This window comes from Botryllus schlosseri, chromosome 1 (genome assembly GCF_051294905.1).
Source record: "Botryllus schlosseri isolate E-star chromosome 1, Bs_hap1, whole genome shotgun sequence".
Classification (NCBI taxonomy): Eukaryota; Metazoa; Chordata; class Ascidiacea; order Stolidobranchia; family Styelidae; genus Botryllus; species Botryllus schlosseri.
The window spans coordinates 5,653,175-5,670,623 of record NC_137236.1 but is presented as its reverse complement, the minus strand read 5'-3'; the positions used below and the strand labels follow the sequence as shown (position 1 = coordinate 5,670,623).

The 17,449-nt window shown below is 41.3% G+C and overlaps 2 protein-coding genes across 3 annotated transcripts in view; one reads left to right on the top strand and one right to left on the bottom strand.

Moving 5' to 3' along the window:
• Positions 1-17,449, top strand: part of LOC145433781 (uncharacterized) — a 358,802-nt gene that overhangs the window by 84,491 nt on the left and 256,862 nt on the right. The gene's annotated exons all lie outside the window — the stretch shown is intronic.
• On the bottom strand, positions 7,990-11,209 carry LOC145439730 (uncharacterized). Of its 2 annotated transcripts, XM_080317446.1 has the most exons (6): positions 10,113-11,209; positions 9,982-10,050; positions 9,858-9,920; positions 9,718-9,792; positions 8,191-8,337; positions 7,990-8,117 (listed from the first exon to the last, which is right to left on the bottom strand). In XM_080317446.1, exons 1-5 carry the CDS (start codon positions 10,248-10,250, stop codon positions 8,200-8,202), a joined length of 483 nt encoding a protein of 160 aa, XP_080173572.1. In that variant the 5' UTR covers positions 10,251-11,209; the 3' UTR covers positions 7,990-8,117; positions 8,191-8,199. The 2 variants fall into 2 exon arrangements, with proteins under 2 accessions (XP_080173572.1, XP_080173499.1); XM_080317373.1 differs by having other exon boundaries at positions 7,996-8,337.

Below are 17,449 nucleotides of genomic sequence, written 5' to 3'. Positions count from 1 at the left end.
TATGTGATGGTAATGCATTCCAGATGATAGGTCCCGAGTTATCGATAGATCTCTTAGTTAGGTTGCTATTGCATTGGGGTAAGTAGACGTTTCCTTTAGACCAGTGGTTCCCAACCTTTTTCGACCCATCGCCCCCTTTTCAAGGTCAACACCGATCATCGCCCCCCAAATTCTGTGCACCGATAATTGGGCACACAGACTGTAATCACCGGCGGGTTGACTAAAAAAAAAAAAAAAAAAAAAAAAAAAAGGTCAGCCGATTTTTCGCGTCATCGCCCCCCTATAGCCCCCTTCGCTATTTTCGCCCCCCGTCGCCCCCTTTGTCCATTTTCGCCCCCCTGTCGCCCCCTTCGTCATTTTCGCCCCCCTGGATCGCCAAATCGCCCCCTGGGGGGCGATATCGCCCACGTTGGGAACCACTGCTTTAGACGAAGTTGTCGTGTAATGGGAACGGACATGTTTAGCAGGTATGAAAAAGTCATCAAACACAGGAGGCAGACTATTGGAAAAATATTTGTGAACAACTTTTGATACTTCGAAGCGACATAGTTCGTCAACTCGCAAAATTCGATGCTTACGGTAGTAAGGCGATAAATTGGTACGTAAAGATACAGATGAGATCAGCCGTATCGCACGGTTCTGCAGGATTCTTCTGATACTCTTTATCCCTAATCCAATCGAAGTTACATTATGGCATCCTGTGTTGGGGGGCTGCCAGTAAAACTGCACTCAAGCCACTGCAAAAGCTACAGCATAAAGTACTCCGAATCATATGCGCAGATCGTGTGTATGTGTATCATGAGTCGGTGTTTATGCCGCAAAAACATCAATGACAAAAATAAACCACGTCCTCCTTTCCTTCCATAGCTAGAGCCCCAAAGGTGCCTGGTTGCCAATCCAACAAGTCGCTACTGAAGAGATTCAGCGTCCTAAACATAGAAGATATGCGGAAACTAGAAATCGCCAAGTTTATGTATCAGTTCCACTGCGGTCGTTTCCCCGGATATTTCAATGACTTTTTACCTCGGAATCAAAAGCGCACAAGTACAACACACGCGCGTCCACGTCGTCCAAATATCATATGATCGACCGAAAATATCATCGCTCTATAAAATATTCCGGACCTGATGTGTGGCACAGTATCCCGCCGGCCATCCGACAGTCGACGAGCATGTCCACATTCAAGTCGAAATACAAGCAATTACTATTAAATAATACAGTGCATCATCATGATTATCGGATCACGACTGACCTATCGATCTCGCTTCCCATGACATGCCGCCCTATTCTTGTCGCTTTCTTTTTCTATACTGTATTCTTTACTTTCATCCAGTGTGCATGCCTCCTCTTTACTACGCCTAGGCCAAGGTGGGTGTCTGATTCCATTGACAAATCCAAGTCGCTTCGAAATCTTCCTGTCTATTCATTGTATCGCATTTTTTGTGAGGTATTGAACTGATAAAATTGCTAATAAACCAATGATGATGATGATGATGTCAAATTTCGCTGCCGGTAAGGTTTTTCAGTCAGTGTAAGCGGCATGTTATCGTGTTACATTGCAACTGGAGTAACCTGTCATAGCTTCCTTTTTATTAACGTTATCGTTATCATGATATATGTACGTCTTTTGTATCATATCAGGCAAGTAATATATACAGGGTTGCCATCGACATGGACCCAAAAATAAGGACAGTAGAAAAATTAGATTAGCATGAAAAAGCGTTTTTGAACATACTTTTTATTTATACGTGCCGTGGAGTATCACATTCCATACTTTTTGCCAAAAACAATCATCTCCAGCAACTCCCTGTTCTTAGAAAGTGGTTCATTGAACTCACGACAGCGTAGGTCTAGGTTTACCTTTACTCTGGGCCGAAACAGCACTTCGCCCGCCCCGCCCCCCCCCCCCGAAAACGTTGGTATTACCCCCCCCCCCCCCCCCCCCCATAGGGTAATAAACCAAACTTCTTCACCTCGTTGAGATTAGAGGCGTCAACTGAGATGAAAAAAGGCCGTACACCAAGTTTAGACAAAATCAATTTTGAGCGTATGGAGCAAGAACTCCAGTAACAATGCTTGTTGTCAATGTACCCATCAAGCTGCGCACGTGCGCAAATGCGCAGTGATAACACGGTCTCTGCGAATAGAACATCTAAGTTGCGCACAAAAAATTCGTAGTGATGACCTTTCCCCGCAAATAATTAACGTTTTAAATCTTTTTCAAACATTTCAAGAAGGTTTCAAAAATGTTTCAAAATACCTAGAGTCTATTTCGGCTATATTTTCATCAACCATTGAAGCTGTGAGGCATGGGGAGTTTAATTCACCCGAATTATCCTGCAGGGCGATTATTATCAGGTCTTATCATCGCGTACGCCATCTGGGGATGGCGAAAATGTGATCGCAAAAATGTCCGATTAGAATGCATGCTTCTAGCTGTCTGGTTACAGTCATTAGAGCGAAATGCCGGTAATTTAATTTTTTATCTAATTTGTTCTCTATAATTATAATTCTAAATGAATATGGGAAATGTTTCTATGCTCTCATTTTATTTTTAAGTTAATTTCAAGTTGTTTCGAAATTACAGCAGGAGAACTGTATAGTGCGACACAATTCAAGTTTGCTGAAAAAACATTTGACCTTCACATGCTCATGAGAATCAACTCTGGATTATATGAACTGAACTAACTTGATTCAATTTTCAAGTTTTTGCGAATTCAGAAATTCTAATTCTTATCTTATATGGAAAGAAATGTGACGGCTTAGCTATAATTCAATTCTAATCTATTTAGAAAAGCTGAAAGTTCTCTGGTTGCCCAAGACTGCCCTAAACCAATTATAAGTACCGCATGACTTCGACTAATTTGTGGGGAGCACTGATTGTTGATGGATATCAAGTAGGTATGAATTGGAAAAGACTCGGAGATATTGACTTGATCCCAGCACTGGCTACAAAGGATGGTAGGACTAAACTTCAAGATTTTAGCACACTTTACACGGAGTCATTGAGAAAATACTAACACAACTTCAAAAAATCAAACACCAAATACACAAACTAGTAAAAGAATAGACAAATTGTCTGACACAGCACAATATCAGGTTCTATCTAACATGATATTTTGAAAGTACCACTGGATATCCTTTCTTAAATTCAGTGTGCAGTGTGCATGCTTATTATTTGCATGTAGGCCAAGGTGTGTGTCTGACCGAAAGATTGCTCTCAATAGTTTCGCCACCATCCTATCTTTTCATTATATCGCAATTTTGTGGTGTATTTTAATAAATGATGATTAACACAAAAAATGGCAGGTTGCATCGAAAGTATATCTGACTGAGGCCTCCGTAAACAGTATGTCGATTTGTTAGGCGAGATTCTGAAATCACGATAACTTGATTTTTATAGAAAGCTCCAAACTTGTAGATTGTACGAACTATGATCATAGTTAGTTGATAGTCCACTGATTGCGGATTTTACTGAAGAAAGCCTAGTTCTGATTGCGATTCACAGTCAGTAATGCTAGTTCCAATTCAAGTTAAGTTTTTTCAAAATCCAGTGCTCAGTTAGTCTGTACATGTACAAGTATGTGAAGCACTATTATCCCAATGCAAAATATACAACAAACTAAGTTATCTGAATAAGCCTGACTAACAACTTCCTTATTTCCCATAATACCCACCTGCCGATATATGTGTTAATGTCCAAAGCTCAACTAATAATGCCACAGCTTAAAGGGGCACTGCGCTCTAAAAATGATGTGGTCTTAAATTGAAGAAAAAAAATAAAGAAACATTTTGGCCGCAACCATTTTCTTTAGAACGCCAACGTAAAGGAGCTTCAATTTAATGAAATTTCTACAGGACCAGAACGCTCCAGCGGTCGCGGCTGTGCGTCATCGTTTCTTAACCCGTTGACAAAATTTATTGCTCGTTATCTTCATTGTCGCACTTGCTCGACCCGATAAGGCAGTCACTTAGAGAACGAACTTCAGACAGTTGTCAGCCGATATTATGGAGGAATTATGTCTCACGCCAGGGCGGTTTAGTTACGTCAAGTATAAGCGTACGGTACCGGCGCTCAACCAGCGTACAATGTTAAGTCAGGAGGATTTGTGTCTGAAGCTTGTTATGACTCTATAATATTTGCCAGATGACTGATGCTGACAATTGAGATGCCATTGCAGTTATATATTGATGCAAAGCTATTCATACAGCTGTAAATTTTAAGCAGTGATTTTACAGCGTATTACTGACTGCACAGAAGGGTTGTTCATATTTCAAAAATTGTCTGGAAACTTCGTTCGGCTAATTTCAAATGAAAGTGTAGTGCAGTGGTTCTCAACCGGGGGTCCGCGGACCCCTGGGGGTCCGCGAAGCCTCAAAATAGTTGATAACCTAATTTGTATATTTTAAAAATTCGGAAAATCACGAGGCAGTTTCGCTTCATTACTCGAAAAACTCCAGAGTTCACATCAATTGAATCGTCATCTGAGATGAAATATCCCACTGTGCAGCTCATTTTAATTGCTAAATTGCCCATAGCCTACTGATACAAACATTTTGCAATTTAGAGATGTTTTGTTGGGGATTGTGGAAAAAACGTTTGACGAGAAAGGTCAATGACGGTGACTTCGAAATGTTAACAAAAATCATTTTTCTTCTGTAATACACACGACCACTTTTTCCATAATAACTTCAAGATAAGCTGCTAGATAGAAATGACCAGGCTTGACGTTGTATATTCATTATATGTCATTTTGGTGCCACATTTGTTGCGATCATACCCAAATGCGTCGTCGGAAGCGTTACGCGATATTATTACATTCGCCGCCACCTATATTTATGGAAATGGATTTTCGGCACTTGTTCAATGTTCATATCAAATCGAAGGGGTGGATTTTCAAGACACGATCACGTATTTCAAGAAATGCAGTTGCAGAATTCGCTTTGAAATAATAGTCAATCCACTTTCTACATGAGTAAGTGTATGATCTTATTTTCAAGAAAAGTCATTTTGTTGCTGTTTATCACTAAGCCTACTAAGCCTACAGTTATCATTTGCACAAGACAGACGACGATTGCACGATATTTGAGCTAAATTTGAACTAAACTTCGTGGGGGTCCGCGGGGGTCGTTGACGGTCCGAAAGGGGTCCGCGAAGACAAAAAGGTTGAGAACCACTGGTGTAGTGTGTCTTCCTTTCCCTCAGCCCCTAAAGGTCCACGGGGCAATTCTCCTTACTACTGAATCTGCAATGTCGACCATGTCACCGGTTTATAGCTTTTGTGGCGTTATCAGTTGAAACCGGCCATGTAGTGATGGGATATTGTAATAAAATAGCTATGTTTACAAAATTGTACTTGAATGCAGTCCTATAACGGCCATATTCATCTCCGTTTTGCTCTACACAACCTGTCTATCGTGTTCAACTGTTCATGGATAGCATTGGTTGCACGATTGACATTGGCTTGTTTTGGATCGTACTTCGAAGAAGCGCCGTTGAGTTGCAAGTCGAGAACGAATGCAGACAGGCTTGTACAAATATTGTGTGATATTTTTATCGTATGATGTTGTTCTCAGTTTCACAAATGAATTTTTGTTTCCATCAGTTCATTTATGCAATTCCTTTGACACGTAGATAATGTATAATTTGTTAACATTATTACTGGTATGGAAGAAGATCTGTGTGATGAATTAATTTCTGATGAAGACACAGATGTAGAAGATATCACGATATTTGGTGAGAGCATGCCGTATCAATTCGAACCACAATATTCAGAGGAGGAATTTGCCCGTCTCGTTGCAACTCAAGAAACACAAACTCATGTCTCTGTAAGTATTGCACTGTGTTTCTTAAATGCAATTTATCAATGTTATTGTATTGGTCGGAGGAATCGTCATAAAACCAGAGTCAACTTCGGACACTTGACAATGAATGGTGCAGCTGCTTGAACTGTCCACGCATGCCAAACGAGAATGAGTGTGTTTGCTGCAGGGAAATACAACAAATAATGGAGCTGCTGGGGAATGGAGGGTCGCCTTGCATAACAGAACATGACGATTTTATCCTACATATACAAGAGAGAGAGAGAGTCTTTATTTTCATCGAACCAAAATACATAACAAACGGCAATGATGGTGGTACAGAAAATATGCGTGCACAGTATTCGGTATTAGATAGGAATAATCGATAAGATCGTGAAGGTCATCTAGTCTGATCACACCAGCATCAAACAGGTACACTTGACTCAGAACAGTCTGGCTGTAAAAAAGTGTTTAGTTAGGAAAGGAAAATAGAAAAAAAATTAAACAATGCTGGTAGCAAATGATCAATGAAGCAATGTCTGGGCGGGGTAGGGCAACAGTGTTAGTGTAACGACAAGAGGTGATCAAGTAGGGCTTTTTTGAATCTATTATAAGGCAATTCACGGATATGTGATGGTAATGCATTCCAGATGATAGGTCCCGAGTAGTCGATAGATCTCTTAGTTAGGTTGCTATTGGATTGGGGTAAGTAGACGTTTCCTTTAGACGAAGATCTCGTGTAATGGGAATGGACATGTTTAGCAGGTATGAAAAAGTCATCAAACACAGGAGGGAGACTATTGGAAAAATATTTGTGAACAACTTTTGATACTTCGAAGCGATACAGTTCATCAACTCGCAAAATTCGATGCTTACGGTAGTAAGGCGATAAATTGGTACGTAACCCTCCATTCTTGAAATATTTTTCAAAGTGAACAGAAAAAACTGGAATAATAACAATCAACCGCACGGTCCTGGCAGAAGACTTTCTAACAAGTAGGTCCTAGAACAGATGTCTCAAACTCGAATGTGCTCGTGGGCCAATTTCCTACTTTTTGCTGGTAGTTAAATATTGACGAATACTTCGAAATCCAGAATGCTGTCGCGGGCCGTACAAAATGGTCTCAAGGGCAGCATGCGGCGCGCAGGCCGCGTGTTTAAGAGAGAGAGAGAGATGATATTCTTTTTCGCCTGCACCATCAAGATGCTTTGACGACGGAGTTGCGATACGGCCCCATGAGGTCATCTAGTCTGCGCCCCCGTTTTTTTTCTCCTCCATGCTATACGTGATTGCTGAGCGCCTAGCAGGATAGCTGCGGATACCAATTTTCGAGTCTTTGGTATGACCCGGCCGGGGATCGACCCACAACCTACTGCTCGAGCAGCCGGACGCATAACCATTATACTATCTCGCTGGGTTGAGGCCTCTGTCCTAGTACATTTTGTATTGTGTTTAGTATTGGGCCTATATATATGTGACGTGACATGGTTGTTGGAGATGAACTACAGTTTCCTGCATTCTTAACCTATTATCGAATACTTTCCATAAAATGCCTACACTTTTTAATTTGAGAGCATCATATTCTCGGTCATATCTCTATGCTGCTATTAGATTTCAGCATTTTTTATCGCTGCAGTATACTTTCAGATTTTCCAATTGCAGACAATATCGCTTGGTGTCTTATCGTCACATACTGGAATGGATTATGGATGGCGAAGTTTTGGGTAGCAAAAACCGGATGCCCTTGCCAGCCTGCATCGTCACTGCTATAAGACAGAAGTATCCTAGTGACGATGGACTGTATGTCGGTTTCAAATGGCCGACAGAAAACGAACTGTGATTAAAAACACTGCGGCTCTGCAATATAAGTCGAAATCAGTTCCGTATGGTGTACTGCATTCTATATTCCAACAGTGGCTGCTGTGTTTCATACATTGCTATTTTGATTTTTAATAAATACCAGACAATTGGAACATAGCTGGGGTATTACAACGGGGCAGTTAGTAGTAACTAGAAACATGTGGAAGAAATTAATGGAGCTAGTAAGCTGCCTAAGTAGCACTGCAATACAAAGTCATTGGCAAAGAATTACAAAGATTATTATATCTCAGTCATGTTCGGGAACGCCGTTTCGAAAGTAATTCCTCTGTAGAGGGAGCTGGTTCTGGATGCACATTTCTAGAAAGGTTACTGCGATTCTCAACAGTTCGTCTCAAAAGCTCTCTCGCATAGTGGTTCGTCTTCTTTTCATATATGCTTTTCAAGATCCACTCTTTTGCTGTCCGAGAGTAAATTTTTTTGAATCGTAGAACACCTGCTTAAACAAATATATGGTAAGTAACTAACCAAGTACCTTGACTTGCAGACATGTCATGGACACAGCAAACCTTCTCGTGTCACTGCCTGAAACCTCCCAACATTCTCATTGTGATCCAGGGCTGCCAGTTCGGTTCGTGCAAGCATCGTGTCATAAGTAAAATGAAGACGTTTAGGTGCAAGTTCCAGTATGACGTTGTGATAAACTTCCAATGATCCTAAAAACGGAAGGTGTGAAATTTAGTGATCTGACCACACTCCGATAACTAGTGTCATCATCATAGGTCTATATTAGCAATTTTATCAGTTCAATACACCACAAAAATGCAATACAATGAAAATAAAAGGATAGGAAAGTGTCGAAGCGACTTAGGGTAGTCTATGGAATCAGACACCAGGATTGTAATGATTCGACTCAAGTCACGATTTTCTGATGACTCGACTCTAGTCAATCTGTGTATTGACTCGAGTCATTGCGCATGACTTGAACCAAGTCATATGACTCGAGACTCAGACAGCCAAGACCAACATTTCATTGTAATTTGAAGAGCAGTACAGTAACCTACCTGTTGAGATTTCGTCTATTGGTACTGGTACTTGAAAATGCGATCAGAAACTGCTAAAAGTGAAAATTGGTATAACATGAATGCGAAGCATTTGATGTCACCAACCAGAGTTTAAAAAAAAGTGGATTCAACAAGAATGCTGAAGAGTCCCAAGCTATCCAGTCACACGCCCATGCCCACGGATCTAATGGACTGAAATATATTAACGAAATATTGCAAAAGAAAGCAAGACGGTGTCCCAAGATAAAAGTAGAGTATGAACTACTGTTCAACAACTTGCACAGCAATAACCAAGTCAAATTAGTGGGCCTATCAGGACCTTACAGTATGTCCTACCTTTTCAAACACACCTCACTCAGTTCTACCGGCCGGTAGCCTAAATTAGATTACGTGAGCAGAGAGACGTTATAAAAATTGCTAGCAATCTATATGCAATTCCCGATCATATATTGACCGACTCAATCATGAAATATAGAATTTTCTCTTTCTTCGCGCGTGTAGGCGAGAAGAGCTGATTCACTAAATGTGTGACAGCCTACTAGACTATTTCGCGCATCCCAGACATAGTATAGACCTGATACTAATTGCAGAGTGATACCTGGGTGAATCTCGGTACGGTTCGTCTATAATATGGGAGCAACGATGATTCTCAAAGTTAAAGTAATTAAAAAAATAATAATAAAAAAAATCAAGAATTGTTTGAACACAAGACACCGATTCCATACAGGTAGAGTGATACAGCTGATAGAGCCGTGCTACAGCTGATAGCTGATACAGCTTTATATCCAGAGGGTGATACAGCTGATACAGCTTTATATCCACAGGGTGATACAGCTGGTACAGCTTTATATCCACAGGGTGATACAGCTGATACAGCTTTATATCCACAGGGTGATACAGCTGATACAGCTTTATATCCACAGGGTGATACAGCTTTATATCCACAGAGTGATACAACTGATACAGCTTGATATCCACAGGGCCCATGTATACTGGTAACCTTCTCAAATCAATTCACTCAAGTGTACTTACTGGAAGCTTGCGCGTGGAACGTCCTTTACTGATGCCTGTATTAGATTTCGATTCAATAAAATCTGAATCCGATGACTGAACAAAAACAGTGCAAATCTCTATAGAATCATTGCCATGTGAAATTGAAAACAAGGACTTACATTGCAAGATTCTTGAGTTTTAGTGATCGTAGATTCTTCGATTGCTGTTGTATGCGTAACGGTCTGTCGAGATAAATGTTATATAATGCATTTGGGAACTTTCAATATAGTTACCAACAAATACCTTGGACTTGGTCGGCTTCCTACCAATCAATTTCGAACATGTTGGGCCCATAAAATCTGAGTCAGATTCCTAAACAGAGATGAATAAAAGTCAATCCAACATGCTGTAGGGAAAAGCAAATGTAGCCTTACTTGACAAGGTTCCGCCAAAGATTGATCTTTGTCCAAAACTATAGTCAATTTCCGATCTGATACGTTCTTGGTTTTATAGAACTGCTTTGTAAGATACAACGAAGGTACAGCTTCGATCAAGAAATACAAGAGAACCATTTATAATATGCATGAGAGTTTGCTAGAGATGATTGCCACCAACCCCTTTTAAGTCGTCGACGCTTGCAACAGGTATCTCCTTTACGGGGACGAGTATAATCGCCTATCTTGAAATACCTACTGCATACAAGAATCTTTTCTGCTCTATCTTGTTCAACGAGATTCCTATGGCATTAAACCACTCGCGCCTTAGTGCAATTCCATAAGGAATTTTATGAAGAGTATGCGTTGCGTCATTAGTTGCAACTTCACACGGTGTAACAGCACATCTTGTCATTGCAGCTTGCAATAATGTCAATGCATTGGTATATCCTCAATACAAAGTGGAACAAACTTATTATGAAGATTCTGGGTGGAGCAAGACAATACTGTAGACGTTTTTTCAGGATAACAGAAATTTCTTATCCACAACACGAATACCACCAATCAGTGTTCCCCATGAACATGACAAAATTTATGACATTCAAAATTGTGTTCAGGGTTCGGGTACTGTAGTAAAATTCATCATCCCTAACCGTAATCCAACGGTACGCAAACCCAACCTGAACCCACAACTCAGCCTCCACAAAAAGCATACCGGTGTAATTTATATCGCCAGAGAGTAATTGGTGGCCAACGTCACGCGCAACTTTTCATAACAACATCGCAACATCGTTTGTTCAAAGCCGTATCTAAACCGCCTTGGCGTGTAAACATATTTACTTCATAACATTGGCTGACAACTATCTAAAGTTCGTTCTCAGCAAGACTGACTAATCGCGTCATAGAGCAAGTGCCTCGGTGAAGGCATCGTGCCCTTATCGAATGTAATGTAATGTTTACATTCGATAGTGCCATGTAACGGGTTAAGAAATGACGCGCAGCCGTGACCGCTGGAGCGTTCTGGTCCTGTGGAAATTTCATTAAATTGAAGCTCCTTTACGTTGGCGTTCTAAAGAAAATGGTTGCGGCCAAAATGTTTCTTTTTTTTTCTTCAATTTAAGACCACATCATTTTTAGAGCGCAGTGCCCCTTTAACAACGAGCATTGAGTATGCAACGCGCGATGACCAAGCTTTCGAAAGCGCCGTATATCGAATTGACTATATACGGTACAGACACACCTCTATCGCACCCATTCACGATGCGTAATACGGTGAATCGATGTCTGTCTTGTTGTAAGCTAGAGTACTAGACATACGGGACTCATGCTCGCGACACGACATCTTGAGCACGATGAGACCTTTTACAGATGCGATTGCTAATCATTATACAATTAACGGTATTGGCTATATAAACGATAGTAGATAGCAGCCAATGCCTGCGAGGCCGGCGGCGGGTTAGTTTAGGCCAGGGGTGGGCAAACTTTTGAGCTCGCGGGCCGCATTCAACGTCTGAATCCATTACCGGGCCGCACTATATAAAATCGGGATCATAAACCAAAACGCAATATTGCTGGTATTTGATTATATAGTGAGGACATGGAGATAATATGCTCATTTGAAACAAACCAAACATTGCTATGATGATATCGTACACGCGCCAGAAACAATGGCGAGATTTCATAGGTTGGTCGACCTCAATAACAACCAATTGGTCAAAACTATAGAGATGACAAATCTGTTGTCCCGATTCTTAGAACAGGATTGAAATTTACATCCGTGAGCAGTGATTTGTTCATAGATTTACTAATTCCGCTTTGTGCTCAGTTCCAGGACACACAATGCTGACAGCATCATAACCATGTTAGCTTTCAAACACGCTTTTATACTATATGTGTAGATTTCGCATATCGTCATATCACAAAACGCAACCAGGATGCTATAGCAAACCTAACGGATAGTTTGGTGGCATGGGAGGTTACGACTATTGATGAGAGATCTTTAAATATGAAATTCATACTAAATACAGAGCAAGCATTATGAATTGAAAGTAAATCACGCGAAGCGTGAAAAAAATTTCAGTTGAGCTCAGCTTCGCGATCCCCTTCAGATGCTTTCATGACCCCAAGGGGCTCGCGTCCCCCAGGTTGAGACCCACTGCCTTAGAATTATCATGGTGAAATATACTAAGAAAAAGTTCAATCAAGTCACTGCATTAATTCGATTTTTAGTACGGATTTTATCAATATTTTTAATAAGTTTCTTTAGACTCTCGCGGTCCGCGGTCCGTATTTGCCTACCCCTGGTTTAGGCCAACGAACCGACATCTTGCGCACGATGCCTATTACACATGCGATTGCGCCTAGGCTAACGGTTATGTCATGCGCGCGCAACAGGTCTGTTGGAGATGCGACTGATTACGCAAGCGATTATATCTTGCGGACATGGCCTCTTGTTTATGTATAAATTGCATATGCGATTGTTCGGGCCTGTCTTCGACGCGATGAATTGGCAAGGATTGCCGCGCGCGAGTGTCTATAAGTGACCTAATTTCGCTCGCGTACAAACGGCAAAGCAACTCAGCAGGAGATCGCTTACTTTAATTGGCAACTCGCTTCCCACTAATTACTACGCTCGATGGCTGAAAGTGATGCGCGATTGGAAACAAACATGAAGATAGGTGTGATTTCAAGTTTTTTATCTAGGGAGATTTTTCAAGGCTTGTTGTACCCATGTATAATACGCAACCCCTATTTTAGGGCAAAAAATCGTGAACATTTTGCGGATTATACATGGAAAATTACGGTAAATGATGATGCATCTTCTGGTAGGCCAATTGCTATTACAGTGACTTTTTTGCTGTTATTACTTGACCTCCCATCAGGATTGTCGGTCAAAGTAAAAAGATATTGAAATCGCCCAAACGCGACAGAAACAAATTTCTCTCGTCAGGAGCACACGATTCCAAGTTGTTCGGGCGCACCATTTTCCTCTGATGTTCACATCTGTAGTGTGGGGCTCAGATTGCAAAGGGTGCTATGATATTAAAATCGAAAAATGAAATCGCATTAAATCGCGGGTTTAATCGGGAGTCAATTCGTAAATCCAATTTTCTTGTCGACGGCCGCCAACACGTTCTCATTGAAATGCGTGTCGACTGTCGATGGCCTCACAAATTTTCTGCTACATCCGCAGGTTGGCCACCCCTGTACTAGAGAGTGACATTTCGAGGGTTTTTTCGTAATTAAATATGTTAATGATGGTATTCATGTGATTTTACGGTAGTGTGTCTGCTGAATCAAGTAAAATTGCTATGCCGAGAGTAAAACAGCAGGCAACATCGGATACCTGGTCATCCACAGAATGAATGAATTGAAAACGAATGATCGTGCAAACTAAGCGGTTTAACGAGTCCGCTCGTATATGTCGTCACCAGCAATCTCGAACTTCAAGTCAAATCGAACATGTTTCGAGGCCTAATGTTACCTCACGCAGTTCTGAATCAGTTTACAATTTGATGAGTGGTAAAGCCTTTAACACATTGCATCTTGAAATTTAGGTATATAATCCTAATTTACCTCGCGGACCGGCAAAAATGTCGTCGCTGACTGGCGGTTGAGAACCACTGGTCTATAGAATCAGACACCCACATTTTGCCTAGGCCAGGGGCGGGCACATTATCCAGTCGGCGGGCCGGATAAAATTAGGTACTTGGCGGGCCGGATTTCTGTATCGATAGATTATTCGCCCATTCATTCACTTTTTCATTATAGGCTACATGGAATAACTCGTGTTTAATGACAGTATTTTAATGAAGCAATGTTATTTCAAAGCAATTTCTCGCCGATAAAGACGAAGAGAATGTGGATTTGAGAACAACATTGTCATGTGATTCTCAGTGTTGGGATGACTCGAGTCATGACTTGACTCGAGTCAGACTCGAGTCACCTTTTTCGTATGACTTGACTTGACTCGAGTGACTTTTCTAAAATGACTTGACTTGACTTGACTCGGCCTATCAGAAATGTGGATTGACTCGTGACTCAGAACAAAATTCACGAGTCAATTTCAAGTCATCAAGTAATCGGTGTCGATCAAAATAACTGTATCTTGGATATGTTCGGATTGTTCGCCAAACGCTGGTGTAACCTGTGGGAGCGACCAATCATTAAATGATCGTGCGTTTTACTGAGCCTCCATCGTTCTGTCACAAATAAATTGACCGCAAACGTAGTGATCGAAGCATTACAGCTTACGTTGTCGTAAGCTGGTGTAGTAAAGTAAATTCTGTTCTCTCTTTTTACCTTAACCAAACCTATTGTTTTATTGAAACTGAATTCGAATATAGTTTATATAGTCCCTAACCATTGGCGCAAGCTCGAATTGTATCATATCGATTTGTAAATGCGTAATGTATTGCGTCTTATCATTTCGTATCTATAATCTATCTTTGCTAGATAACTATAAACTGCGGTTTAGCAGTTCTACTTATATGTGAGCTATACAGCGCCTTCTTGAGTACACATTTAACTCTATGTTCGTTCATCAGTTCAAAATCAATGACCACTCAATCATCTGTGTTTCAGACAACCAGCAAAATGCAATGACGTTATCATGTCTCATACTTCGAAAAGACAACTTGACTTGAATTGTGACTTGACTCGAGACTTGACTTGACTTGACTTGACTTGACTCGAGTCACCTTCAAAAATCGAGTGACTTGACTTGAATCTAGTCATCTTTGAAAATCGATTGACTTGACTTGACTCGAGTCAAAATGTGCAATGACTCGAAATGACTCGTGACTCGAAGGTAGTGACTTGATCCCAACACTGGTGGTTCTCAAACTTTTTTGAACACGCACCCCTTTTTGATAGTGAAAAATTCCGCGCCCCATATCGTGATATCACAAGTATTAAAGAGGTGGATCAGAATGCTAGGCATCCCAACGGATAGTTTGATGGCATTGAAAGTTATGGCTATTGATAAGAGAATTCTCGAATATGAAATTCGCTTACGGCTCTAGCAGGCTATCCGACAAAGCTTACATTCTCCACATTATTAACGGCGTCTCACAGGAGTCTGGGAGTGTGCCGTACTGCTATACCAGTTGGCGGTTACGGAATCAAAAATAAGAAATATAGGCCTGTTGTAAATGACCATTGCATTCGACAAACACCATGATAACCACAAACCACATTGTGGTCAAGTAGCCTACATAGTAAATGCTGACAATGTAAGTCTTCTTACTTCGTCGAACTTACCCGTAAGCTCCACTCTCGCACGCTGCGCAGTTCGCATACACACGAATAACATACAGTCACTAAAATGTGACGTAGTGAGCAAGCAGTGGGGAATCTCGGCACACTGATCGGCGGTTATTTTGTAATACAGAAAGCTGCCCACGGGCCGTATGTTCCCGGCCCTGGCCTAGGCGATGTATAGAGGAGGCATGAACAGTCTGAATGGAAGTAAAAGAATATAGTATAGAAAAAGCATGCGAGAAGAAATGGGGTGGCATGTAATGGATGGCGAGATCGATAGGTCAGGTCGTGGTCCAGTAATCTTGAGGATGGACTAGTATTTATTTAGTAGTAATTTCATGTATATTGTATGCCACTTGAATGTGGACATGCTCGTCGACCTTCGGCTGGCGCATCTGGGTGTCTGATTTCAAAGACTCCAAGTCGTATCTGCTGTTCTTACGGCGACAAAAAAATCCCAGAAAAAGACCCGATGAAAGAGCGCAGTCACAAGGAATGGGGATAGCTATAAAGAGCCGCGGAATAAAGACTAACATCAAAAAGAAACTGTGAAATCGGGCTGTAGGCCGAGGTCGATGCCAGTTTAAGAGACTGCTACTGCAACCGCAACTGGTGGATCGGCATCCTCCTACCGGTTCATTACATCGCATTGTGTCTTTTCGCATTTTACATTGTGTGTATCTTGATCAGATGAAAATATAATCCGACGATAATTGATTATTGATATCGTGGTCAATCACCAATCATGGTGCTGGTTTACCCAGTCATCGGGTGTGGCAGAGGTGTGTCTGTCTGTAGCCCGTGATGGATTGTAAAATCGATATGCGGCACTTCCGAAAGTGATACAAAAGCGCGCGTGCAGTAATAACAGTAGCACAGATATTGCTAAGTGGTATTTTGGGAAATTGTCGACACTACTAGTCAGTCTCATGCAGATAGCTTTGTATGTGGTGTGTTTTGTATTGTAAAAATAATGCCTTGTACGATTCAAGCAGCCAGAAGTACAGAATCTTGCCTATGACATCTACATGTAACGAATCATGCCTTACTCTCATTGCTAATTTGTTAAGTTCGCCACTCTAAGATTGTGTTTCAGGCATGCCTCAAGAGAGCTGAATTGTACGAACTACCAATCTAGTTAGTCGATGGTCAACTCGTTACCGTTTCAAGTAGTTCAAGTTAGAGATTTTGAATAGTGAGCAGTTCTAGTTCTGGTTGTGCATTTAAAAAAAGGAAAGCTGCTAACATATGACTTGAACCAAAACTAGACACATGTGTTGTCATTTTTAAACATAAATCGTGATACCAGTGTTCTATTGTGTGATGTTTTCCCAGCTAATATGTCACTAGTGCGGCGGCTGGCCACAATCACTCGAGTACTGAAATCTGAATTCTGCACCAATTGCAATTATTTGAGTCGAGTAGTGAGCGAACAGGACTGAAATATTTTAAAGTTATCATGCACCCTCTGATACGAACAGTGAGATCAAACTGCTATTCGCGGGCAGTCTTGGGATGACTCGAGTCTCATTTTTCGTATGACTTGACTTGACTCGAATCACTTTGCAAAAATTACTTGACCTGGCGTTTCAGAAATGTGGATTGACTCGTGATTCGGAGCAAAATTTACGAGCCAATTTCAAGTCATAAAAGGCAATTGGTGTCGACAAAATTCGCCGTATCTCTCATATCTTCGGATTGTTGTCGATACGCTCTCGTGACCAATTTCATTCATTCAATGATTTTGCGTTTTACTATAGATAACTAACCTGCGGATGGATACGCAACACCCGTCGTCACGCTTGCTTGCCCGGAAGGAATTACTGCTCAGCAATCTGAGCGCAGCATAACTGCTAGTACAAGGGTGGGCAAACTACGGCCCACGGGCCGCATGCGGCCCGCAACACCGTTCTGTGCGGCCCGCGAGAGTCTAAAGAAAGTTTTTTTTTTAAATATTGATAAAATGCAGTGGTTCTCAAACTTGGGAGCGTAAAAGCATCAGAAGTGGGGCGCGAAGCTAAGCTCAACTGAAAAAAAAAACGTTCGCGCTCCGCGCGATTTACCAACAATTTCGT